The 26680-nt window shown below is 29.1% G+C and overlaps 2 protein-coding genes and 1 long non-coding RNA gene across 4 annotated transcripts; 2 read left to right on the top strand and 1 right to left on the bottom strand.

Moving 5' to 3' along the window:
- Positions 1-1335: 1335 nt before the first annotated feature.
- On the bottom strand, positions 1336-4571 carry LOC101208687 (protein LIGHT-DEPENDENT SHORT HYPOCOTYLS 10). The gene is made up of 2 exons (XM_004136783.3): positions 3720-4571; positions 1336-1732 (listed from the first exon to the last, which is right to left on the bottom strand). The coding sequence occupies exon 1, from the start codon at positions 4335-4337 to the stop codon at positions 3768-3770; it is 570 nt and encodes a 189-aa protein (XP_004136831.1). The 5' UTR covers positions 4338-4571; the 3' UTR covers positions 1336-1732; positions 3720-3767.
- A 7010-nt stretch (positions 4572-11581) lies between these two features.
- On the top strand, positions 11582-14085 carry LOC116404996. Its single transcript, XR_004218041.1, has 2 exons — positions 11582-11710; positions 13000-14085. It is a non-coding gene; the product is annotated as an uncharacterized LOC116404996 (long non-coding RNA).
- Positions 14086-21002: 6917 nt separating this feature from the next.
- PPC2 (phosphoenolpyruvate carboxylase 2-like) lies at positions 21003-26048 on the top strand. 2 transcript variants are annotated; one of them, XM_011660231.2, is made up of 11 exons: positions 21003-21153; positions 21284-21479; positions 21601-21989; positions 22153-22237; positions 22381-22603; positions 22826-22929; positions 23048-23135; positions 23373-23527; positions 23887-24885; positions 25032-25418; positions 25495-26048. In XM_011660231.2, exons 2-11 carry the CDS (start codon positions 21309-21311, stop codon positions 25789-25791), a joined length of 2898 nt encoding a protein of 965 aa, XP_011658533.1. In that variant the 5' UTR covers positions 21003-21153; positions 21284-21308; the 3' UTR covers positions 25792-26048. The 2 variants fall into 2 exon arrangements, with proteins under 2 accessions (XP_011658533.1, NP_001267665.1); NM_001280736.1 differs by lacking the exon at positions 21003-21153 and having other exon boundaries at positions 21309-21479; positions 25495-25791.
- The last annotated feature ends 632 nt before the right edge of the window (positions 26049-26680 follow it).

Raw genomic sequence — 26680 nt, 5'->3', positions numbered from 1 at the left:
AAGTCCAACTTGTTGGTTTCTATAGGCCACTCTCTCTTTTCCACAAAGCTTTATTATAGACGAGACACCAACATTTTTATTTCACTTTTTTTATTTTCTTTATTTTTAACACCACAACATTATTCTTCCTATTTAATTATCTGTCCAATAATTTTTTTAATTCAATCACGAATGATGAATGAAGATCAAATATTCTTTGATATCAAACAGATGTGTGCATTTCAATTACCACTCAACTAAACAATAAATTTTATTATTAAAATGATGGAAGCTAAATTTATTTGATTTCTATTTTTAATAATCGTGTTTATAAATACTGGTTTTGTTACCTACTTTTTAAAATGTTTAATTAACAAAGTTCTAACAAAGCTTTGGAACTATATATATGTCTGTATGTGTAAGAAATGGTTAAGACTTCTTTGAATACAAAGATTAATTTAACATTGGAATATTAGTTATTATTTTGGTTATTTTGATAGAAAATAATTTTATTAGCCTAGTTTTGGGTTGATTCTAAATGAAATAAGTGAGAGAAGTCATAAATCACCAATATCCAATTCTAAAATAATTCACTTAAGAATCATTATAAGGTTCAATTATTAGATACATATTGTTTTAAATCAGTCTAGCTATATATGCTACAATTTGGAAGTGTTATATTATTGATATGAATTGAAATTTTATGACATTAATGTCAATTGCAAAGGTAATTTTCTTAGAAGGCTAACCCTTGATAAAAGCATTTCTACCACTTTTTAGTAATATGCTTGTTTGATGTGTAATGTAATATAGTAATAAAAATGGAAAATTAGGTCAAGGAGTGTCCTTGATTTTTAAACATTTTAGTACAAGAAGAGTGAAAGAATTTGAATCACAAACCTTTTGGTAGTTTACATATTAGGTAAATCTCAGTTGAGTTATGTTTAATTTTGACTTAAATTTTTTATTTTGTATCAGATGATATATATAGATTCTTAAATTTTCAACGAATAAACTAAACACAATGTATTGAAAGTTCATGAACTCTACATGATACATAATTATCAAGTTTTAAAACCTTCGAAATTATGTCAAAACCCTATTTGATATAACATTGAAAATTCAATAACCAATTATAGACACATTCTTTAAAAAGTTCACATTAATCTCTATTAAACACTTTTGAAAGTTCAAGAATCAAATAGACATGTCAAAGTAAACTTAACTCAACGGTAATTAGTATAACCCTTCCTTCTTTTAAATAAGAGGTTTGATTTTCTATCTCCAAAGTCTTATAAACACAAACTTTAAAGAGTTGAATAACGTTATATTAACCTAATTTAAAGATTTTTGTGATGAGACCAACTAAAAGTACAGTACATATAATTCAAATATGGATGCTCATGCTAATTAAGCAATCTCTTAATAGCCATTACAAGTTGCATAGAAAGAGGCAAAAGAAAGCACAAATTAAAGGATATAAAATAGTACAAACCAAGCGTGCACACATATTACAAAGCTCAGCCAAATTTAAGTACACATTGAGAGTTTTGTGATATATCAAAAGCTGAAAATTGAAAAGGCACAAGGGGGAAATGAAAACTCTCTGATCATAGAGGTACTATTGGCTTTAATAGAATTTGATAGAGATTCTATCCCCCCATCCACAAAATATATTTTATATTTTATCTCATCAAAGTTCTTCTCTCAGTTCTTCACTTGTCCTTGGTCCCCTTCATCTAATATATATTCTCTGCAAATACAAAATATAATAATAATGTCTAGCTAGTTAGATACAATAGCTGAAAGGTTGAAAGAAAAAGTTGGTCATACCCCAAGAAAAACCAAATACAAAATTAAATCATTCTAAGCATGTTTTTAATAATTTAAATCAAAAGTGTAAAAAATCAAGAATATTACTTAAGATGATGAACATGGTCAGAAGACTATAATTATTCAAATCACTCATCCCTACACATGAAAAATGTGTCATGAAGCAAATGTGAAGATTATCATATGGCTAAATATATACTTGCAATAAACATATATCCTACCAACAACAAATAACCTAAACTAAAAGTGAATTGTAAACTAAATGATCATACTGATTCATTGACCTAATTCTCCCCTGCATTAATTAAGTGTTTAATAATGCTTCCAAGTCTCTTTTGCTTAACAACAATATTTCTATCACCATACAATTGACATCAAGTACATGGGATAACTTTAAAGTTAGAAATTCGATCTTCTTATCCGCATATAAACAATACAATATTTAAAATAAATATGAATAAATTTACTTTCTAATAAACAACCAACATATTTATGGTTATATATATACATATGCATGTGTAAGTATTACCTTGAAGATAACTCAATTTTAGTTAAGACATAAAAATTCTCGATTAAAGATAAATAAGAGACAAGAAAACAAATAAAAAGACACTTTAATTTGGTGGAAAACTTTAAATCCACTAAATTATAATTGAGTACATGAATGAAAAACCATTAATAGGGTTTGCATTGGAATTAAAATAAACCCTAGTTATAACCTAGTTGTTGTTTTTTAAAAACCAAATTTGTAGAAAGGATCCAAAGAAAATTAATTTAAAGGAAATTTTTGGGGAAATGAAAAGAAAAAAGAGGGAAATAAGGAATATCAAAAGACTTTCAAGTCCAAACATTTAGATGATGGAATATAAGTCAGTGACCCACAAAATCTAATATTGGACAAGAAGCAAATCTAGACATAGTACGAAGGTAAAACTTAAATTAAATAAAATTTCTATTCCATATGAGTTTCTTTTCAAACAACAACAGAAAAATAACACAATACAATTAGTGGTTTATTAATTTAACCATTAAAATAATAAATAATTGCCAACGTGAACTTATATCGGTAAGTTTTCCAGAACGCAAGAGGTCCCGAACTACTTAAAGAGACCTTTTCAAAATAATAATAATAAATAACAAGGTGGCTCATATAATGCAAATAATGGAGATTTGGTTGGGACAATAATCATAGATTTTAGAAATAGAAGAGATTACAAGAAGATTAACCAATTAAAGCCCTATAATAAAGCACAACTTGAAAATCACTATTGCAAAATTACATTAGAAGGACATGATTTTTGTCATAAGACCAAGAAAATTGACTTAATTAACTATTTTCTTAAAAAAAACATATCTCGAAGAAAAGATCACATTTTATTGAAGAAATTAAAAGAATCAAGTATATAATCACAATCCTCGATGAAAACACTAAGGTCTAGAAACGCATGAGTTTGCTTATCTATCGGAGAACTATCCAAATAACCTTAAATCACACTTTACTTTACCATTGATATATTATAACCTAAACTCTATGTCATAGACATATAAAGTTGTATGTAATCATATGTGGTTATTCAGATAGAGTACAGAACACATCCTAAAATCGATAAAAAAAAAAAATTGAAATAAACAATGATCATAAAGCCAACAATTTCAAGGATAATAACTCAACCTCAACTACTTTTATAATATAGATTATCACACATAATATCTTTTCCTAGCAAGATGTACTAGAGGATAAGAGGAATTAGAAGGTGTAGCTAGAAATATTAATTAGGTTAACACATTTATAAAACCTTCGTCATATCTTAAATCCAGAGTAAATTTTTATCAATTAACATCAACTCGCATGATCGAACAAAAAAAGATGTCACATAAGTATTTAATATAGAGTTAAATTTAATTACCATATATAAATACTTTTGGGAGAGGGAGATAGGGTTTGATAGAAGTGATCAAGGCACAAAGTGCATCATGGAGGTTGAGCTAGAATCTTGATCATCATGACCTCCTGATCCCTTGGTTTGACTAATAGTAGTCTTCTTCTTCTTCTTTTTGTAAGGAATTCCTCTTGCTTTAGCTTGACATTCCCTAACATCCCTAAGATAAACCCTAATTGCACCACTAGCAAAAGGATTAGTCTCTTGAGAACCACCATTTTCTTCATAAGCAGCTCTTAATCTCCCAATTAAAGCATCTAAACTTCCCCAAGCTTGTCTTAATGGACAAGTACAAGGGGCAGGTGGCTCAGGCTGTCCATAAAACATACAACCTTGAATATGAACTTTTGTTTTACCAAATTGATCAAGGTACCTTAAAAATTCCAATACTTGGTTGCAATTACAATGAGAAAGAGGAACTGGTGGCCTTTGATTCTTCAAATATTGGCAAAATGTGTTCCAATCTCTTCTTTTTTGTGATTCATATCTACTTGGGGTTGTTGATCCATGAGTACTTCCACCACCAGAACTTGATGAAGATCCTTCTGAAAAATCTTTGCTAATTGATGATCCTTCAATTGACATTTTTTTTCCCTTTCTTTCTTTTCCTTTTGGGTTTGTATTGGATCAAAATGATAGAACTTTATTTTGCTAAATAAGGCAAAATGTTTTTGAATGGGAAGGTGAAATGAATAGAGAAGAAGAGTGTGGGAGAGAGTGGAAGAAGATGCAAATCAAATCATGGAGCTATTGAATAGACATGTTATGGGCCACATTAACTTGCTTTCTTTTTTCTTTTCTTCACTCTCATTCATCTTTTTCTTCATATACTTCAATTTTGTATTTTGTTTTAATTTCCATTCTCTCTCTCTTATTATTCATATAGCTTTTGATATTTCAATTAGAAAAACTTGGTTATAACACATGTATGATAAACATTGAGATAGTCGCTCTTACCATTAATCAATTGACTCAAAAGCTTAAATTAGTAAGTAAAGACAAATTTAGACATATACATTAACTAACTGTTACAAATTAATTACAACAGGCAAATTTAAAATATTTTCATATATAACATAATACAAACGAAGTTGCAAGTATACAAAAATTTAGATCAAGTTTTCAAACACTATATCACTAATTAAATACTTGAGAATATATTTCAAACACGCCCATAATTAATTATTAACAATAAAGATATTAGGTTAATTGCAATTATTCATAAATTATATTAATAAATACAAAGATAGTAGAGCTTTTTATCCTCTAGGGAAACTAGACTCGTGGCATTCATATAATTAAATTTGGCACTAAATCAAATGGGTTTTATTTTCATTTTTTAACTTTTTAGTCTGGTAATACTAAATGTCCAAATTAATTCCTTAACCTATTGTTAATTAGTTGATGTCATAAACTTTTCAAAATGTTACAAAGCCTTTTTTCTATATATGAATTTGGACAGAATGTTCAGATTTGTTAATTGGCATGATTTGATAATTACATGTAAATATATTTTGCCAAATATTCTGAGAAATTTCTTTTATTTATAATTCTTAATTGGCATGATTTTGGGGGGAGAAAAAAGAAGCCAAAAATGGAGGGTCATGTTAAGATGGAAGAAAATTGAATGGGCAACCAATCTGATGAGGAGCCCACCATCAAAGATACTCTTTTCTCATCAAATTCTTTCAATGTTACGTTTAATTCATCATCAAATCTGAGCCCTCAAACATCTACCTGATGGTACCATTTTTTATATTCTCACCAAATTACCTCATCTCTCACCTCATCACACTCTCTGATCTTTCACTCTCTCTTCTACTCTTTATTTCTCGTACAATTATATATATAATTTGGTTATCTATTCTCTCACTTACAAACTATACACCAACCCCAACTCTGTTTGAATTATTTTTGTCTGAAACATAACTTCAACAGTGATTTTTAAAATCACCATCAAATATTTCTTGGGTTTGTCATCATACTGCTCTCTCACTAACGACATCTATATGTTTCTTCCTATCACTTTATGCTACCCTATCAAACCCTGTTTGTAGTATATTTATGGTAATTAAACGTTCTAACCTAAATACCTCTTCAAGGTTGTAATGATTTACTTCTTCAGTTTTTTAATATCTACTCCATCAATTTTAATATAAGGTAATGATTTGGTGTTTTTGAAATACGTTTTTAAGGGTTTAATTTAAAAAAATAAGTCGGTTTAGAAGAAAGTGAAGTGTTTGGCAACTACTCGATCAAACTAGTTTTTTTTTTTAAAGTATTTTGAACAATTACTTATATCAAAATATAGTTTAAATAAAAAAAACGAGTTCTTTTTTCTTTTAATAAAAACTTCTATTTCTTTAAGTTAACCGTAAAACATGAAACTTCAAGATTCAAAAAAACCGACTATAAGAAATTAGGTTACTTTTTTTAAAAAAAATACATGGACATTCCTTTAGCATCATCATCATTATCGCTTCATTAATATCAAGAAAAAGTGTACATGAAGAAAGAAAAGATAAAAAAAAATGGCTAGAGAATAGTCCAACAAACCCAAAGTTAGGTAATACAAAAGCATGAATGTTTAAAGCTATAGTACAAACATCGTAGTCAGAGAAAAGTTTAGCACTGCTACTCGAGAGTCTCGTGAGAGATTTAATGTCTTCCCATAATTCAAATCCTTCAACATTAGGCCACTTAACGTAGAACTTACCTATAGTTTTGAGAAAAACAATATGGACATGAACATTATTTGGTTGTGCTAACATTTTTTTTGGTTGTTTAAATAATATATAAGCAATCCGTATTATGTAAAGATTGTACTCTTCCATTATATAATTATTGTCTCTTTTCTTGTTAGAGTACGAGTGTGTTTCATTTTGTTTACTTTATGGCTCAACACTCTTATTCTACAAATACAAAACTGAGTTGTTTTTATTGACAAAGTCAATTTTTTAAGGGAAGATTACAATATATAATGAATATAAAATTTCAGTCTATCGTCATTATACATAATTTGTAACTATGATGCATCTTCTAACCTAATAAATCATAGAGAATAACTTTAAACCATAACATGATCTTTTACATAGCCTTTTTTTTTAAATAAAAGATATAAAACGAGGCAGTGCCCATGATCTCACCTATCATTGATCAATCTTCTTCATTTCCAAAGAAGATATGAATGTCAAATTGATGGAATCACAATAATCATGTAGACAAAGAAAAATAATTGAAAAAAGGTAGTCTTTAAGTTTGGATAATTATCTTGAGTTTGGTTCATGAGTTCTAGAAGTATAAATTTTTTATAAAAATAGACTCATTTATGTCACTAAAGTTTTAAAAATAAGTCTAACAAACAACTTTATACTTTTATTTTAAATAATTATATGACATTTTAATTAGAAGAATATATCCTCTCTATATAAACATAAAATTCTTTTAGGAACTCAATTAGTACATTTTGAAAACTTGGAGACTAAAATGGTCTATATATTTTTAAAACTTAGAGATTGAAACTTGAGAACTAAAAATGTAGTTTTTTTAAAAAATAAAAATATCTCAAAAGAACGTATTAAACCAGAACCGTACATGAAACTTAAGTCGATAGAATAGAGGCAGGGTGATAGATATATTATTTGGTAAGAGATTGGAGAGTAGAGGGAAGTATAATAATAGAGTGGAGAAGAGAGAGAGAGAAGTGAAAAAGAGTATTATTATTTGGGTGAAGAAAAGAAGGGAAGGATGAAACAAATATGAAGATTGTCGTGATGTAGTTTTTGGCCAATCATCAATCATCTTTCTCTCCCTTTGTTTCTCCTTCATGTGTCTTTGTTACGTCCACATTTTTGCCCCCAAACACATCAAAAATAATGCCCTCCCAATTTCACTGAATTATCACTCCAATTATTGTTTTAAAACAGTTCAAAACATTCTTCTCACTCACACAAACAAACCTTTCAATTATCGATCTTCCTATCAAACATACCTAACATCTAAAGAAACTAAGGCTAATTTAGGTTAATTTACTTTAAACTCGTTTAAGGTTCAAACTAAATAGTCTTGTACCATTATTAATTAGTTCTGATGTTAATTAATTAACATAACTTAGTCAAGTTTTAGGGTTTATATATTGATATTTTTCTAATTTCGTAATATTGTTTTGGTTTATGTACTTTATATTTTGTTTTATTTAATTAGTTCATCACCCATTTTAGTTCCTATAATTTCAATAAATCTTAAATGAATCAATGCAACAATTAGTTTTTTAAGAAAACAAAAATATTGTTAATGTATGACTATTTTTAAGTATGGATTTTGAAACCATTAATCACATGTCTTATTTAAATTTTTTACATTGAAATTAATAGTTATTATTTAATGAATTTTGAAGGACTAACGTTTAAGATTGTTGATCAAAATTATATTTTACCCTCATGCTCATTAATTATATACAACTTTTGATTTATAGTAAGTATGATATTTTAATTAATTAATTAATGTTATTAGAACTTCATATTTTTGTGATTGAAATTTGGACAAAAAAAAAGACTAAAGTTATTGATAGATTAGAAAACAATTTTTCTTTCAACGAGAATCCATGTTTTTGCATGATGATCATTTTGATCTTGTGGTTCTTTAGGAATCCAAAATTTCCTGTTCTAATAATCCTTTCTTGGATATAATTATAGTCACGTTGTCTTTTACTTGGAAATTAAATCATTCACTATTATTTTGCAAAACCCCCTTTTTTACCCAATAATCAACTCAATGGTTTTTCTTAAGTCTAAAAGTTAAGTTAGAATGACCAAAATCCAACCATTTAAAATATGTTTTCTCACATGTTAACTAATTCTTGGGTTTTTGGCAAAATAATACAAATGTACTTGTCCAACCCATCAAAATGGTTTAAAAAAACCATGAATTTGTTCAACATTGAAACAGTCTAAAAAAGTCGTAAGTTATAAAAAGATTACAGACTTTGGTTTTCAATTATCTTAATTAGAAGCACTTTAATTAAGGTTTAGTGTGAAAACTCTAATTAAATTCTTTTTGTAATCTCTAGTTGGAGGGTGGGTAAAGACCTAAAGAGCGTGGGCAGTTAAAAGTTTTGAGAGAGTGTTCTTGTAATTGGGGTTGTGAGAGATAAAATTATTATATGTGATTGTAGCAATTTTTCATGTGGTTTTTCTTCGAGTTGAAAGTTTTCCGCATAAATTTTTGTATTGATGATTTTTATTGCTTTCCCTTGATTTTCAATAATTTTTTGCTTTTTTCTTGCGGTAGAAGCGGGAGGTTTTTTTCCAGTAAAACTAGAATTTAAACCTACATTATATTACAAATTCTAACATGTATTGATATTTAGTTTGACTTTCTTTTTCTCGATTGATTCAAAATGTTTTAGTTCACTAAAGTTGGCTCTTATTCGTTGATAAATTTAATATTAGTTTTCAGTTATTACACTAAAACTTAAAGTGCTTCTAACCCAAGTCGTATCATTTTTTTAAAAATTAGTAGTTTTCAATAGGTTAATCTATTTTAAATGCTCGTACTCTAATAATCACCAAATCTTCATATGTATCGAGACGTCACCCGTATCTAGAATTTTTATTGATGTAATTAAGGTTACGTTTGAATTGATTATTGAAAAAATGTTTTTGAAAGAGATTTTTATTTCAACTTTTCTTTAATTATAAAAGTTGTCAATCATCTCAGTTTTTTTTTCCCTCAAATCAATACAGTTTTAAAATGAAATAAATACTTTAAAAAGCAAGCACACTGTTAAGTTCAAGATATTTGACTTAAATACCAATTATATGGGTATGGGTTCTAGCATGATACATATTATTTTGTCTACTCTTTAGGAATATAAACTCTTACAACTTGACTTTTTGTTTGTTTATTCAATATGATCAAAAGTTCTTTATACCAATAATACATATGTTGTTACCTTTCACTTGTATACCTAAATGATTCTCCAACAATATGTAACGGTTTTATTATGATCCATAGTTGATGAAAAGATATCAAATTTTATTAATATCATGTAATACAAATTCAACGAGGCACTAGTTAAAGTTGAGAGAATCCATGTATTTCTAAACCTAAGCTCCAAGATCATAAATAACATAAATACGTACGAAGAATATACAAATAATTTAGTTATATGCTTGATCATCATCCTTATCCGAAATAATTTAGTTAGGTGTAATTAGAAATAGAAAGATATAGATATATAGTACAATTTGGAGTAACCCTAGAAAATTGGAGAGGGGGTGTATGATACATATGGTACGTAGGGTTGTTTGAGAAAACCCTACAAAACGAAAGGGATTGATGGATTATTTGTATGAAAATGATATATCTTATGGAATTTTACTGATATTTCTTCTTTTGATCAATCATCCTGCAAAAGCCTCTTGTAATACTCATCAATGTCCTTTATATTTATATGTATGTAAGTCAATGTCCCATTATATTCACAAAACACCAATTCTCTCTACCTACAATATTTTTCACTAAAGTAATCATATTCTCTTTTTCTTTTTTCTTTTTTCCCACCTTTTCTTCTTTTCAGTAAATGGAGAATCGTTTTTAGTTTTCTCTCTTTAATCAAATTCAACTCATTTATATATATATATATTATATATATATATATATATATATATATATATATATATATATATATATATATATATATATATATATATATTCTTCGTACTATTTAGACTCCCTTTTATAACTATATAAATTATTATTAAATCTCATATATGATAGATTTTAATATAAATTTTATATAAGCAGTTTATTGAACTCGGAAATCTAAAGGAGAAAAGTAATTTTGAAAATTGAAAAATAAAATATTTGAATTCTTATAAAATCTAAAAACAAAATATACACGTCTTTTAGGATTTCAAAATTTAGAAAAATGCCACTATCACATAAAGAATTTGAGGTGAAAAAGAAAAATTATAAAACAAAGCGTGAACCAAATTTAAAGATAAATTATAACTCATAAATACTATTTCGTAGAAATAGATAAAAACAAATAGGCCTATTTAAATAAATAATTGTCCTATTTAAATTAAACCTATTTATATTATTTTTACCTCTAATTATTTTTAAATTTAGCTCCGAATTTAATCCTTTAAAAACAGAATTTTAAGTCTTACTTTTGACAAATTTGGAAAAAGAAGAAGAAGAAGAAAAACTGAATTTGGATAAAAGTATAATTTGGAGAAGCCGCCACTCTGAACAACGTTTTAAGCACTTCTCGTGCTTTCAACAATTCAATTAATCTGCAAAATAATAATTGAACAAATGCTTTAAGAAATTGATAAATTTTTACCCTAAATCACCAATTAGTCCATTAAAAAAAATTGGTGAGTCAATTACTCAACTTAATGTTGAAATAAATTAATAAAGCAAAAACACATTCACTCATCCCAACTTTCTAATGGTGTCACAAAATTGTTAAATGTCTATTAATGACATTTAATTAAAAATTGTATAGCGTAGTTTTAAAAACTTTTGAAAGTTAGATATGTTTTAACACAAAACACACCATATACCATATAGATGGATGTTCAAGTTTAAAGTTATTTTTTAAAAGCATTTTTAGAACACAAATACACAGTTTTGAATTATTTTGTATAAATTAAATAATAATAACAATGCGACAAATAAATCTTTGTCTTCTTATCAAATATAAATGAAAACCCTACAGAGTCATATAGGGTAAAAGTACCAACGATAATGTCGAAGAGAGAAGTTTATAGAAGACGTGCATGTCACGTATATATCAAATCAATATGTTGATATTGAATATGCATTAATTTCGAGTATAAACACTTTAAGAACAACCGAGATTGGTATAAAAAGCTATGATAAACTTTGTGAAAAAAAAAAAAGGCAAATAATGTTAGTGGTTCATGTTGCAAATCCCTTGAAGAAAGGTACCCTGCAGATTCTTCCTTATTTTACTCGATGGTATTTCCATTCATATTTTGAAGAACGATCGAATCTATATATACAATATATATATATGTGTGTGTATGTATAGGACTTTGTTTTCTTTCTTTCTTTTAAAAGGGTTTTGAAGGACAACAGAATTAGAATCTTATTTCCACAACAAATTAAATTAAAAAAAAATCTCTCCTTTCAAATAATTATGATAAAGAGCTTCTTCCCCAATCACAATTTCATGAAAGAAGTTGATGAAAATCTGTAAATTATGCAAAGTTGTGTCTGTGGTTTATCAATTAGGGGTGACACCAAAACGTGCCATATATAAACAATATTATGGAGTGGAAATTCATACGTCAGGTTATATTTAAATTATTGGTCCTTTTAACTTAAGTTGTATATCCTACTTAACCACTGTCGATGATCGGAGCTTATAATTAGAGATGTATTGTCCTGAATGATGTGGGTGTCTTTTGAAATTAAAATAAGTCGAGTCTAGGTTGGATGAAAGTTTAATCGTAGAACTCAATAATACTTAATATATGTTTATTATGTCATGAATCCTACAAATATTATTTTATTTATTTTTATTTAGTTTATAGATTTTAGGGTTTTAGATATCAATTAGTTTTGTATTTCTACTTAAGCTGATTAGTAGTAAGTGATTCATTATAAATCATAATGATTAGTGTTTTCCTTAGTTTTATGGATTTTTTTGTTCATGAGTATGGTTTTGTTAAATTGAAATATAAAGAGGAGTTGAGAATCACGTATGTTGATTGTTTTAGTCGGTTGGGAGCTCGTTAAATTTTTTGAAAAATTCTCTTCTAGTATTATAATTTCCTTCATTTCTTTCTATCATGGGTTGTGAAATTGCGTTTGTAAATTTTTTTAATAAAAAATATATCGACAACTTAAATTTTGAAGTGCAATATGATATTAAATATGCATATCAATCATCTGAAAAGATTGTCACTAATAATAATATTTTATCTCTATCTATCCTAATAGCATGAATTATTTATTTTTAGTATTACCGTGGAATTTGTGAATGAGCTCTTTAATTCAATATAAAATGATGAAATAAATTAAATTAAATACAAAGGTTAAGAAGATGGGATAGAGCAAGGTAAAGCAAAAAAAAATATATATATATATGTATATATGTGTGTGTAACAATTGCTAGGGTTTTGCATTTTCTTTAATTTCTCTCTTATTCTATTTCCCTTTTCTGTGAATGGTTGTGTTATTTCTTCTTTTTTTTTGTTTTTGTTTGAAGTGACGTAAACCAAACTACACAAAAACCTCCTCCAATACAAGATTTATTAACCATGGGAAAAAGCAAGACTCCCAAAAATCTCTCAATCTTTTGAAGAGAAAAACGATTCTACATAAAAGGAACCCCCAAAAATCAGTTAGATGCAGCACGAGTGATGTAATGGACAACTTGGTTCTATTTTCGATTACAATAAGAAAAAGAAATCGAGAAGGAAACAAAGAGAACCATACACGGCTTCCACTTCATCAATTGAATTTTTCAACTCGGTAAAATATTCTTCCTCGTGATTCAGACACTTAACAACTCGGTACGAGAGGCATCAAATATACTGTTGCAAGACAGCGATCTGTTCCAAGAGGTGTCCGTATTCAATTTCTAAAAGTTTCGACAAGGAGGGGTCCAGACACCATGACTCGCTCTGAGTTCTCAAACAAAGGAGGATACTTCTTGAAGCTCTCATCAAGGCCACCAATGTTGACATAGGTGTTAGATTCTCCAAAAAAAATTGGGCGATTGAAGGCCTCTCCTCACAAATTTTGATAGTATTTCTATAACTCGAGAGGATGGATAGGAAATTAAATAGGGTTATTGTCCTTAATTGAAATCCAATTGGGGTTGTTGGGCAGATATAAATAGGATGAAGTTTGGTGAAGGACACCCAACCCCACAAATCTCTGCCCTTTTCCTTTTCAAATTGATCTCTCTACCTTTCTCAACTAAGACACTTTAAATAATGAATCCTAACTTTTTGTTTTTCTCTTTCTTTTTCTCTTTCACCTCTCAACAAAAAAAAAAAACAAAAAATGCCCAACTTCCCCTCTCCTCCTTTCTCTTTTTCTAATCCTCCCTTCCAAATTCAACTTTTAAGTTAGGGTTCCATTCGAATGATGTATTTGAAGAGTAGTTGTCTCACATTTAAAAAAAAAAAGAGAAGAAGATATAATGTTTGTTGAGAGATTGCAGTGTTCTTCTAATTATTAAGGTCTACGAGGATTATTCTATGTAATTGTCACAATCTTTTACATAGTCAAGTTTTTCGTGTCCTTCGTTTTTTTCTCTAATTTAGTGCTTTTTCTCGCTCGTTAATTCTTGTGTTCTTAGTTTTCCTTCTTTTAATTTCTTAGTCATTTCTCTATCTATATCTCTTTATTTTTAAAATTTTGTGAATAGATGTGTATTTTTTTTTTTTTTTTTTTGTGTGCATGCACTTTTTAATTAAAGGTAAAAGTGCTAAAGTCTTTCCAATATAATTAAAAGAGAAAATAATCTTAGAATAATTTATATAAGGTTGAAAAATAAAAATATATATTTATAATTAGGTTGAAAAAGTGTAAATATTTTTGGAGGTGGTAAAATAAATAAATATATATATATATATATATAAGGTTGGTTCTCATACATCCAGAAACTATTACAAAAGTAGTTGCCCCTATTATACAATTTTTTACCCAAGAAAGTGGTGGTGACCAACAAAAAAAGGAAAAAGAGGCAATGCATCACTCTAATAATCCAAATCTAAATTTTGTCCTTTAATATTTAGACAAATTCAGGGCCATTTCAATCATGTCACTTGTTTGCAACTTTGGATACGATTGCACTCTATTTGATACAAAAGTAAAAATATATAATATCATATCATATTATATAATATGTCCTTTCTATGACAGTGATGGTAAAAACTTTTGGTCAGAGTAAATTAAAAGTTAAAATTAACTCTTTTTTCTTTTCTTTTCTTTTCCTTTCTTTTCCTTTCTTTTTAATGTTTGAAGTAGAGGTTTCATTATATTCGTACATGTGTTATTTTCTTGGAATTGGATTTTCCGACAAGTCGGGTTATGGGAGAGGAACGGAGAGGGCGACGACATGTCGATGATACTAGCAATGTGCTAAGTAAACAGAATAAAGATGGGTCAGCTTTACTTGTTGGGCTTTGTTATTATTTTGTTGGAGGCCCAAAAGTTTTCCTATGAGTTAGGTCCAAAGTAACTCTCTCTCTCTCTTACCTTGCTAATTATTTGTTTTCGGAATATCTTTTCTCTTTCGATCTTTATTTTTATTTCTTTTAATTAACCTTGCGCCTTTTTATATAGATTGAAAATTATAAATATCTTATTTTTTAATATTTTTTTAAGAGTTATTATAATAGATACTAATTTTAAAAATAATAATTAACTGTATATCAATCTTTTAAAATTTTTACAATATACCAAAGGCTATTAGTTCGTAATTGATGGTGTTTCACAAATTTTATTATATTTGGAATGTTTTAATTGTTGTTATATATATATATATATGAACATTTTGAATCTAATTGTTGTATTTGCAATTGTTTACTTCATGAAAATTAACACGCTTTAAGAAACGTGTGATTAAAGTTTGCTTTTAAGAATATATATACGGATCCTCAACTTAGTTCGATTTTGACGAGCTTTTTCAATCAAAAAATTTATTTAAATCCTCATTTTTTTTCTTCAACTACAATGTATGATGTCCGATTTTATATTAAAAAATCAAACCAAAATAGGGGAATGATTTGAATATATTCAATTTTTTTCTATTTTTTGTTGCACTCTTAACGCGTATCAAACTTGGAATTAGAATGAAACTTATAGATAGCTTAACTATCTAAAATTGTATATTACTAACTAATAAGTTAGAAGTTTGAATCCCTATGGTTCGTGTTCAATTAAAAAGGTTACATATAACTATGGACATACCACATAGTTTTTGTTTGGGTGAAATAGTACACATTTTAAAAGTTAATTAAAAAAAGAAAAAGGACTTTTATAATATAAAATAAACTTTAAAATCAAGTCACTAAAGATTTAAGCTTTTGTTATTTATTTATATTTTGTCTAATAATAATAACTAAAGGAAATAGAGATTGATTGTAAGTGTTAAAATATAGAACTCTCATACACTATTAAGTATTATTTCTTTTACTAAAAGTTAGATCAAAGCTACCCACCAAAATTTGTTATTTAGAATAATGATTCATTTTTATTATATGTATCAGAGATTCGAATACTCCCTCTCACATACATATCAACTACACACAATTTCCTATGGGCTTGATTTCATATTTATAAACCATAAGATTAGTTGATAATTGTAGTTATCTATAAAATATTAAGTTGACTATAAATAATTAATTAATTTATGAGCATATCTATGGTTTAAAAAAAATTTAAAAAATTATCTTAAATGGTAAATATAAGTAAAAATTTTATGAATTCATTCCGTATTTTATTGGTTCTATTAGTTATGTAAGATAAAATAATTTTTTTCGATATTTATAAATATTTACCATCTCTAAGAAAATATATAATTACTATTTTATAATGTATTTAAAATTCTATATTTTAAAATTTAAAATTCAAATAAACAATAAAATCATAGGAAAATATTGTTTTGAAAATAGATGCGATTTGTACCACAAGGTTCGAAAATAATTTTAAGAAACAATAAATCTAAAAATATAAAACAAAGTTTAGATTGGAACTAAAGGCATCTTAAACAGTTATAGGTGTTTCTTTTTAATTTGCTAAAAGAACAATCATGTATGATTTCAATTTTTTAAAAAAAGATTATAGATTAAACTAATGTAAATGGATGATTGTGTAGAATAAGCAATTTAAAAAGGGAGGTGGTATGTTGGCATTGGCAAGGCAGTCCAACCAAAACAAACCCATGGGCGCCGTTGGAATTTGGCCATCGGCAATTTGGCATTAAGTGAGTGGCGAACCCAAACGCCTATGCATGCGCATGGCCTTTTTTTGGCGCATGCTCTCTTCATCTCACTATCAGTATTATATTATTAACTTACACACACCTATTTATTATTTCCAACTTTTTATTTATATGTCAAAATTAACCTACCTCATTCCTTTTGATATATTCTTTAATTATCACTTGCTAACTTTTTGCTAAAAAGTTGTCTTCATTGATCAGTTTGTTCCAGCTCTGTGTAACACTTAGAGATTATCTGAAGTGAAAATAATCTTATCAATGGAGTAATGGAAGATGAAAAGAAAATGAGATCTTAAGATATGAAAACAACGAAGAAGATTATTAGATCGAAAACAACGATAAAAATTGAATGAGTTTTATATTACAAATTATGATCAAAACACAGTTTAAAACTTTTTTATTACATTACATTACAACTCTATATTCCTATTATAGCCCCGCCATCAAACGCTCCTTCAAATGTTTCTCTTATATATTAGTTGTCCATATTCTTTTAGTGTAAGAACATAACCAAAAAAGAAAGTGACGTAACAAGAACGAATGGTTCTTTTTTATTTCCTCTTAAATAGAAAATATACATCATATAAAATTTGTATACTCAATTTTCTAAAACGGAAACAATTTTTAAAACACAACTTCTTAAAAAATAATATAGACAAAAAACTTAGAAATAATAGATGAACATTATATTTATAAGTTTAAATTTTAAAAAAATAATAATATTAACTTTTTTTTTCTTGTTATCTACTCTTTTTTTTAATGTTTTAAAAAATAAATCAAAATTTGAAAACTTAAAAGAATTGGTTTAAATGTTAGTTTTGTTTATGAAATTTGACTAGATGAGAATTTGATTGAGCTGCAAAGTATATATACCTAACTAAATATTTCATTCTCTCCAAAGGAATCAACCCATGGTGGAAAATAAATAATATCCAAACTGTCAATGTCAGTTACTTTCATGTTATGAGCAATATTATAAACTATAGTTTTATATATTAACCATTAATTTAATTTAGACAGTCACTATAGACTAAACAATGACATTTAATAACTATTTAATAATTCAAGTTTAATTATCAAAACAATGAATAAATAAAATGATTATTGAATTAAAGATCTATGGGTTTGACTTGAAACTCAAGCTAGGAAAATAAGTCAGTCAACTTCTTACATATATGATAAGTTGTAATCATGTTTTATATTCTTATATTTAGAGGTTGAACTATTTAAATATTGTTAGCTTAATTACATTAGACGTATATTATAGATTAATCTTAATATTAGATTATATATGGAAGTGTATTAAAAGATTGATAATAACTATTGGATGATTACTGTCTTCCTCTACCAAAACTTCGTATATCTTTAGTGTGATAAGAATAATTGAGTACTTATTACTTTTTGTACATTGGAGACTATGACCGTATATTTGAAACTTTGAAAGTTCAAAATATTCTTAAAACAAAATTTAATGATTTTCATTTAAAACTAACTGTATATATAATTTTTAACTATTTTAAAAAATTTGGTAAAAAGATGTAAAGTTCATGAACGTTTTTTACAATTTAGTTTTTTAACATTTGTATGTTTAAAAAGTGAGAGATTAATGTTGCATTTAATAAATTTATTTGAAATATGGTCACAACTCTATACCATAGGAATTTCACTTTCCTTAGTATAGGTAAAATTCAAGTTATAGAAATAGCAAAGATTCATTAATTACGAGAATGATAACTCGTAAGACATAATGTGACGAAATGAGTAAATTAAAATTAAAATTACAAAAACTAAATTAAATATTTGAAACTATAAATACATAATTTCAACCACAAACCATATATTTTCCTCCAATTATCTTTAAACTAGAAAAAGCATTCTCTCATTTTCTTCATTTTTCTTTTCAAATTCATTATCATTTTGTTTAAAATGTGCTTTTTTTTTTAACCGAATTTTAAAACACATAAATGTTAAATTGATTAGTTGAACTTTGGTCACATCCATAAAATGAAAATTAAAATCTTTCATTACTTTTCTTACAAGTTCTAGTTTTTGTTTCAAAACCATCATATAGAACAACTTTAAGATGATGTTGAAATGATTCAAAATTGAGTTCATTCATTATATAAAAAGTGACATATTGGACTCTCATTAAATTTATATATACATATATACATAACAAATGATAAGAAAAATAAAATAAAATGTAGCAACAATGATTAAAATTTAAAGAAAATACACCAAAATTGGAAGCTTTATTTGAGGAAGTTGATAATGTAGAAAGCAAATGATGTCCATCAATTGAATATGCCTCTTCAGATGATTAAAAGCTAACTCCAACGTGAAAAAAAAAGGGAAAAAAATGAAAATGAGAGAAAATATAATTAAAAAGCAAAGAAGAAAATATTGGAGTGCCCCTTGACATGGTGGAAAGCCATTGGCTCTTTTTTGGATTTACATTCTCATCTTTAATCACCACATAAAATTACCAATAATAACTATTTTTGTATAACATAAATTAAATAAAAAAAAATCAATAATGTTTGCATTATTAATTTTTAGTTTGTTGTTTTCCAATATGCAAACAAATGAACTTATGAACATATAGTATTTCATTTTCAAATTACTATTCATTTTTCTTTCCTTTATTTTGACTATTAGCTATAAAGTTTTCATAACCTAATTTTGTTTTTTTGAAAATGTAATGTTTTACCAAGTACGTAGGTATATATATATATTTGAAAGGTCTATCAAAGAGTGATAGTGGATTTGAGTTATTGATAAAAGAATATGAGATGCCAAGAACATAAGGCATAGTTATAGTGAATATCATAGTATATGGGGAAAAAATATGGATATATGATATGATATCCTAAAGGCACCCACTTAAAAAAACTATGAAAAAAAAATATTCTCTCATTCTTTAACCAATAATAGGAAGAAAAAAGGAATTATAATGTAAAAGCTTTGTAATTTATGTACATCAAGGAATAGAATCAACCCTAGATGACATTAAGTATATGTAGAAGAATTTCCCTTTTTCTTCCACTATTTTTGGTTTAATGAAAGGATATCCAAATTTTGATGCTCATTTCATATATATATATATTAGAAATAAATGAATTAAACCTCTAAAAATTTTAGGTAGGTTGAATGATTTTTATTTTAACGATTTTAAAGTAAACTTGTTTGTTTATAATTTGAAATACAATACTCTTCCTAGGAGAGTATTCTAGTCTTTCATAATATTTATATTAATTTTAATTCAGAAAGGAATGAGGTTCAAGGTGTACATTTGTTTGGAGAAAAAATAAAACAAAATAAGCTAATTTGAACTTCATCGACAAGTTCTTGTATTTAAGACACCATTTTTAGTCCTAAGTTAACATTTCACTTTGATCTTATATTGTACAATTGTACTATTGTGTAAACCAAATTATGGTTTTTTTTAAAGAAAGTTTACTTGTGTATTTTGAAAACTTTATGTTTAGATTTTAAGAGGAAGGGATAACCATTTCACCAATAATAATTATTTGTAGTTTTAAAATAATACTTTAAAAATATCTTGATCGATATATTCTACAAACTTTCGATCTTAGAATTTGGTAAACAACAAATTTAGAACAAAATCAAATAATAATTGGAAAAAAAAACAAAAAGAATATATAGCTAAAAATAAAAAGGAAACAAAATTGAGGGTTAAAACTCAATCATATTACATAAAATATGAATATAATTTAGATTAGAATTATGGTAATTGATAGATTGATAAGAGCATTTATCTGTGGGAAGAATCCAACCATCGCGAATCCGCATATTCGCTTCCGTATTAAAAGCAAAATGCTACGTGGCATCATTCTACGCACATTCCCTAAACACAAAATTTTAACTTTATATTAAACTTATATGTATAATATATGGTTGAAAAGCCATGTCACCCTGTCACTTGTCACCCGTGGATTGTTTTGTGTTGACTGCCTTTACCAACAAAAACAAAGTTTTCTTTTACATCAATATTTTAATTCAACCATACCTCAATTTCACATTTGCACTCACAACTAAAATCATTTGAATAGCTTATTACTAGTTTCTTTCTTTTAATGAAAACTAAATTAGATATATTTATTTATATACTTTGTTTTGTTTTTATTTGAATAAAAATTAAAATTGTAGAAAATAAAAATAGTGGAGGTCGTTATTCGTGAATATATATAATTTTATAGAAAAAGAAGGAAAAAGGAATTTGTACGTCTATAAATTGGAAGCTATAGACAGGTGTCTCACTGGAAACTCTTTTTCGTCGCTTGATTTTCTTTGCTCGTGAAAAGAAAAGAAAAAAAGAAGAAGCATTTCCAACTTCTTCTTCTATCTTTCTCGTGTGATCTTCTTCTTTATTTTTCTTCTCAGGTAATGGATTTTCTTCCAATTTTATATTGTCGATCATCACGAGTTTTCACTTTTTCATTATTTGGTTGAGTTCAGTTCAGTTTTTGTATATCTGGCTCTTACTGATTTGTGGTTGAATTTGTGAATAAAGGGGGGGAGTAGGATAGAAGGAGGAGATGGCAGCTGTTAAGAACTTGGAGAAAATGGCTTCTATTGATGCTCAATTGAGGCTTCTTGCCCCAAGTAAGGTGTCGGAGGATGATAAGCTGGTGGAATATGATGCTTTGTTGTTGGATCGATTTCTTGATATTCTTCAGGATTTACATGGGGAGGATCTCAGAGAGACTGTAATATCTTCACTCATCACCTAATTTTTGGTTTATTGATTTTGATTGAATTTCATAATGAATTAGTTTATGCATTAATGGATATTTTATTTTATTATGTTTTTTTGATGTCGCGGAATAGGTTCAAGAGTGTTATGAGTTTGCAGCTGAGTATGAGAGAAAACGTGACCCAGAGAAATTGGAGGAACTTGGGAATGCTTTGACAAGTTTGGATCCTGGGGATTCTATTGTTGTAGCGAAATCTTTTTCCCATATGCTTAGTTTAGCTAATTTAGCTGAGGAAGTTCAGATTGCTTATAGGAGGAGGATAAAGTTGAAGAAAGGTGGCTTTGCTGATGAGGCCAATGCTACAACCGAATCAGATATTGAAGAAACCTTCAAGAGACTTTTGCAGTTGAACAAGTCTCCTCAAGAAGTATTTGATGCTTTGAAAAACCAGACTGTAGATTTGGTTTTTACTGCTCATCCTACTCAGTCTGTTCGTAGATCTTTGCTTCAAAAGCATGGCAGGTTCGTACCATGTTTAATCATTACTTGACTTGCTACAGAGAAAGGACTGTATCGTTATGTACTTTGCGACTGAGAGAGAACGAATTGTGTATTTTTAGAACAGGGAAAGGGGACATTGTTTTTTTTCTTCTAAGGTACCTCTTGGTTTTGTGTGTTTTTCCAGGATTAGAAATTGCTTGACTCAATTGTATGCAAAAGACATAACTCCTGATGACAAACAAGAACTTGATGAAGCTCTGCAAAGGGAGGTATGTTTTTGCTGTCACAGGGAGGTGCTTTTCTTTATATTTAGTAGTCATGGGTCAATGTAGATACTCAACGCTTCTGGATGTTGGCAGATGATCCCTTGAGGAAGTAATTTCTCGCATCTTATGTGTTTACTCTCATGCAGATTCAAGCTGCATTTCGTACGGATGAAATCCGACGAACTCCTCCAACGCCACAAGATGAAATGAGAGCTGGAATGAGCTACTTTCATGAGACAATCTGGAAAGGTGTACCGAAATTCTTGCGACGAGTGGATACTGCTTTGAAGAACATAGGAATTGATGAGCGTGTTCCTTATAATGCTCCTCTTATTCAGTTTTCATCCTGGATGGGTGGGGATCGAGATGGTATGTTTATCACAGCAAAAACTTGTATTTAGTCATCCTTTTTATGGACTATTCATTATGTAATAGTGCATAATGCATGCTGAATCATACCATTTTTCTGAGTTCTCTGCAATTGTTAGATTAAGAACGTCTGAATATGTTTCTCTACTCTCACATTTTCAGATATATGTGCCTCAATAAAAAAAAAGTGACAATAGTTTCTAATGCGGGTATTTGTTACAGGAAACCCCAGGGTTACACCAGAAGTAACGAGAGATGTTTGCTTATTAGCTAGAATGATGGCTGCTAACTTATATTTTTCCCAGATAGAGGATCTTATGTTTGAGGTATAGCAAGTAACATTTCAATTAAATTTCACAGTTTCAAGTTTTAGTGTGCTGAATTTCTTTACCATTATTTTTCACTTACATTCTGTTTTTTGTTTTTGATTCTTCTGTTTTTAAGTTATCTATGTGGAGATGTAGTAGTGAGTTACAGACCCGTGCTGAAGAACTTCATAGGTCCTCAAGAAAGGATGCAAAGCACTACATAGGTAAGTTGGATTTTGTTTTAAGATTGAAACACGTAATATGACTTTTATCTTTTGAAACTCTGAAAACTATGTTTCATACTTGATGAATTGTATTCCTTAATACTACTTAAGATATCAATATGCCAAAAGAATGACTACATTCTGTAATATTATTTCTTGGCATGGTTTTGATTGGACTGATATCCAACCTCATGAGTCCACTAACCTTGGGTGGCTTTTCACACTTTATGGGTGCAGAGTTTTGGAAACAAATTCCTCCAAATGAGCCCTACCGTGTTATTCTTGGTGATGTACGAGATAAGTTATACAATACACGTGAACGTGCTCGTCATTTATTATCCAGTGGAATGTCTGAGATTCCCGAAGATACAACTTTCACCGATGTTGAGCAGGTTTTTCCCAACATATATCCTTAGGTTCTATAGTACTCAAGCAGCTCGATTGACTTATAAATGCTAATTCAAATTGACATCTGCGATGAATTTATTTGAACTATTTAGGCTTCGTCTATAAGTTGAAATTTAGCTGGAGCTTTTGACCATCATAAATGTTCTTTACAAATTAAATGCACTTAACAGTAAAATTTGAAATGTGACTAAGAGTCTATTTGAAATGATTATAAAAGTGCTTAAAAAGAATTTTTAAATATTAGAATTGTGTTTTTAAATGCTTGAAAAGTCTAATAAAATAATTTTAGTGTTTTCTTTTTTTCCCATTTGCTAGGACTGACATACTTTCTTTTTTCTTATAGTTCCTCGAGCCTCTCGAACTTTGCTACAGGTCTCTTTGCGCTTGTGGCGATAGGCCAATTGCTGATGGGAGCCTTCTTGATTTCTTGCGGCAAGTTTCTACATTTGGGCTTTCACTTGTAAGACTGGATATCCGACAAGAATCAGAAAGACATGCCGATGTCATTGATACTATCACTAATTACCTAGGCATTGGTTCATACAAAGAATGGTCAGAAGAACAAAAGCAAGAATGGCTACTATCTGAACTCAGTGGCAAACGCCCTCTTTTCGGTCCTGATCTTCCAAAGACAGAAGAGACTTCTGATGTTCTTGACACATTTAGTGTCATTGCAGAGCTTCCTTCAGATAATTTTGGTGCCTACATTATCTCAATGGCAACAGCACCGTCTGATGTGCTTGCTGTTGAGCTCTTACAACGTGAATGTCATGTGCAGAAGCCATTGAGGGTTGTCCCATTATTCGAAAAACTTGCTGATCTTGAGGCCGCTCCCTCTGCAATGGCTCGTCTCTTTTCAATTGACTGGTACAGAAACCGAATTGATGGTAAGCAAGAAGTTATGATTGGGTACTCGGATTCAGGAAAGGATGCTGGTCGTCTCTCTGCAGCTTGGCAGCTATATAAGGCCCAAGAAGAGCTCATCCAAGTGGCAAAACAGTATGGAGTTAAGCTCACAATGTTCCATGGCCGTGGAGGAACTGTTGGCAGAGGAGGGGGGCCTACTCATCTTGCTATATTATCTCAACCTCCAGATACAATTCACGGTTCACTGCGTGTCACGGTTCAAGGTGAAGTTATTGAACAATCTTTTGGGGAGGAACACTTATGCTTTAGAACACTTCAACGTTTTACTGCTGCCACGCTCGAGCATGGTATGAATCCACCTGTTGCTCCGAAGCCAGAATGGCGTGCTCTCTTGGATGCAATGGCAGTTGTTGCTACAGAGAAATATCGCTCCATAGTTTTCCAAGAACCCCGTTTTGTTGAATACTTCCGCCTAGTAAGTGTTCTTATTCATACAATTGATTAATGGATTTAGAAGTGCAGGAGGATGATAAGCAATTATCCGTGACTATTAGATTGCAACAATCACAATCATTCTTCTGTTTAAAAAATTAACCAATTTTCATTTCTTTAAATATGTAGGCAACACCAGAGTTAGAATATGGTCGAATGAATATTGGAAGTCGTCCATCGAAGAGGAAGCCTAGTGGAGGAATTGAATCACTGCGTGCAATTCCATGGATTTTTGCTTGGACTCAGACAAGGTTTCATCTACCAGTTTGGCTTGGCTTTGGAGCAGCATTTAAATATGCTATTGAGAAGGATGTGAAGAATCTTCACATGTTGCAAGAGATGTACAGCCAATGGCCTTTCTTTAGAGTCACAATTGACTTGGTTGAAATGGTGTTCGCCAAAGGAGACCCTGGGATTGCTGCTCTGTACGATAAACTTCTTGTTTCCGAAGATCTATGGTCATTCGGAGAGCAATTGAGAGCTAACTATGAAGAAACTAAAAACCTTCTCCTTCAGGTACTGTACATATATGTTTTCTTCTAACACTGAAGCTTTTGCAAGCCAATTAAGCATTTTACTGTTAAATTTTCAGGTAGCTAAACACAAGGATCTTCTTGAAGGAGATCCCTACTTGAGGCAGCGACTCCGTCTTCGTGATTCTTACATAACCACCCTTAACGTTTGCCAAGCGTACACGTTGAAGCGAATCCGTGATCCAAACTACAACGTGAAAGTTAGACCTCACTTGTCAAAGGAATACCTTGAATCAAGCAAATCTGCTGCAGAACTTGTGAAGCTCAATCCTCAAAGTGAGTACGCCCCGGGTTTGGAAGACACCCTCATTTTAACGATGAAGGGTATTGCTGCTGGCATGCAGAACACTGGTTAAGATGAGGCTATGCCATGTGGATGCAATGTCTACGCCTGTTTTCCTCCATATACATAGATGTATATCGGTCGTGTTGCCATGCTCTTAGGCCACCCTCTAATCAGTCTCTTTTGTAGTAACTTATGTAATAAGGACTTCTGAGTTTATAATAGTTGGAAATGCATCAAGTATCAATCTTTTTCCTCATGTAATGTGTGTTTTGGCTCTTCCTTTTCCATAAATCCATTCACAATGCCAATTTCAAGTTTAGAGAATCATTGAATTCCAAAGATCTTTTCACATCCCAATGCAATAGTTCTTTCTCCTATTTTGTCGATGCTTCGTATTGACATAATAGTTCTCTCCTAAGAGTAGCTTTTAAAGATTAGGAGTGACTTCCATCGACCCAAAAAACAATTCTTTCCATCTCCTTAGTAACTTTCAAATTCAATAAAAATCTTCGGATTTAATTTATATGTCCTCAAATCTAATATCTCATAACCATTGGTTTTCAAGCAATTGCTATCAAAATTTGTGTTAGTTTTACAATGCCAACTCGATGTGACCCATGTAAATATAAAAATTTAAAGATATAACTTTTTTCGAGTGAAAGTATGATGATAGTTTGAAGGAATTGACAAGTTATATTGTATTAATTTCAATCAATTTTAATAATCAAGGAATAGAAATGCGATTTTTCTAAGGGAAAAATTGTAAACCAAAGAATGGCAACATGATCCACCAATGGCGCTGTGGCATGTTCATCCATTTGCTCATGTTATATTATATTCCAGCTTCAACATAACTTTCAAAAATATAATTTGATAAATAATAAATTAACAATATGCACCAAGTCAACTCATTGTTTATGAAAATTTTGAAGATTGAGTCGGTTTGATTATAAGCTAAA

The sequence above is a fragment of the Cucumis sativus genome, chromosome 7 (assembly GCF_000004075.3).
Source record: "Cucumis sativus cultivar 9930 chromosome 7, Cucumber_9930_V3, whole genome shotgun sequence".
NCBI lineage: Eukaryota > Viridiplantae > Streptophyta > Magnoliopsida > Cucurbitales > Cucurbitaceae > Cucumis > Cucumis sativus.
The sequence above is the reverse complement of the archived record's forward strand: the minus strand, read 5'-3'. Positions and strand labels throughout refer to the sequence as shown.

Excerpts from the sequence above, each read along its gene's own strand:
- LOC101208687 (XM_004136783.3), bottom strand. The coding sequence starts at position 4,337 with ATGTCAATTGAAGGATCATCAATTAGCAAAGATTTTTCAGAAGGATCT.
- PPC2 (XM_011660231.2), top strand. The coding sequence starts at position 21,309 with ATGGCAGCTGTTAAGAACTTGGAGAAAATGGCTTCTATTGATGCTCAA. Across the intron at positions 21,480-21,600 it reads GGGAGGATCTCAGAGAGACT|GTTCAAGAGTGTTATGAGTT; the intron begins GTAATATCTTCA and ends GTCGCGGAATAG. Across the intron at positions 22,930-23,047 it reads TAGAGGATCTTATGTTTGAG|TTATCTATGTGGAGATGTAG; the intron begins GTATAGCAAGTA and ends TCTGTTTTTAAG.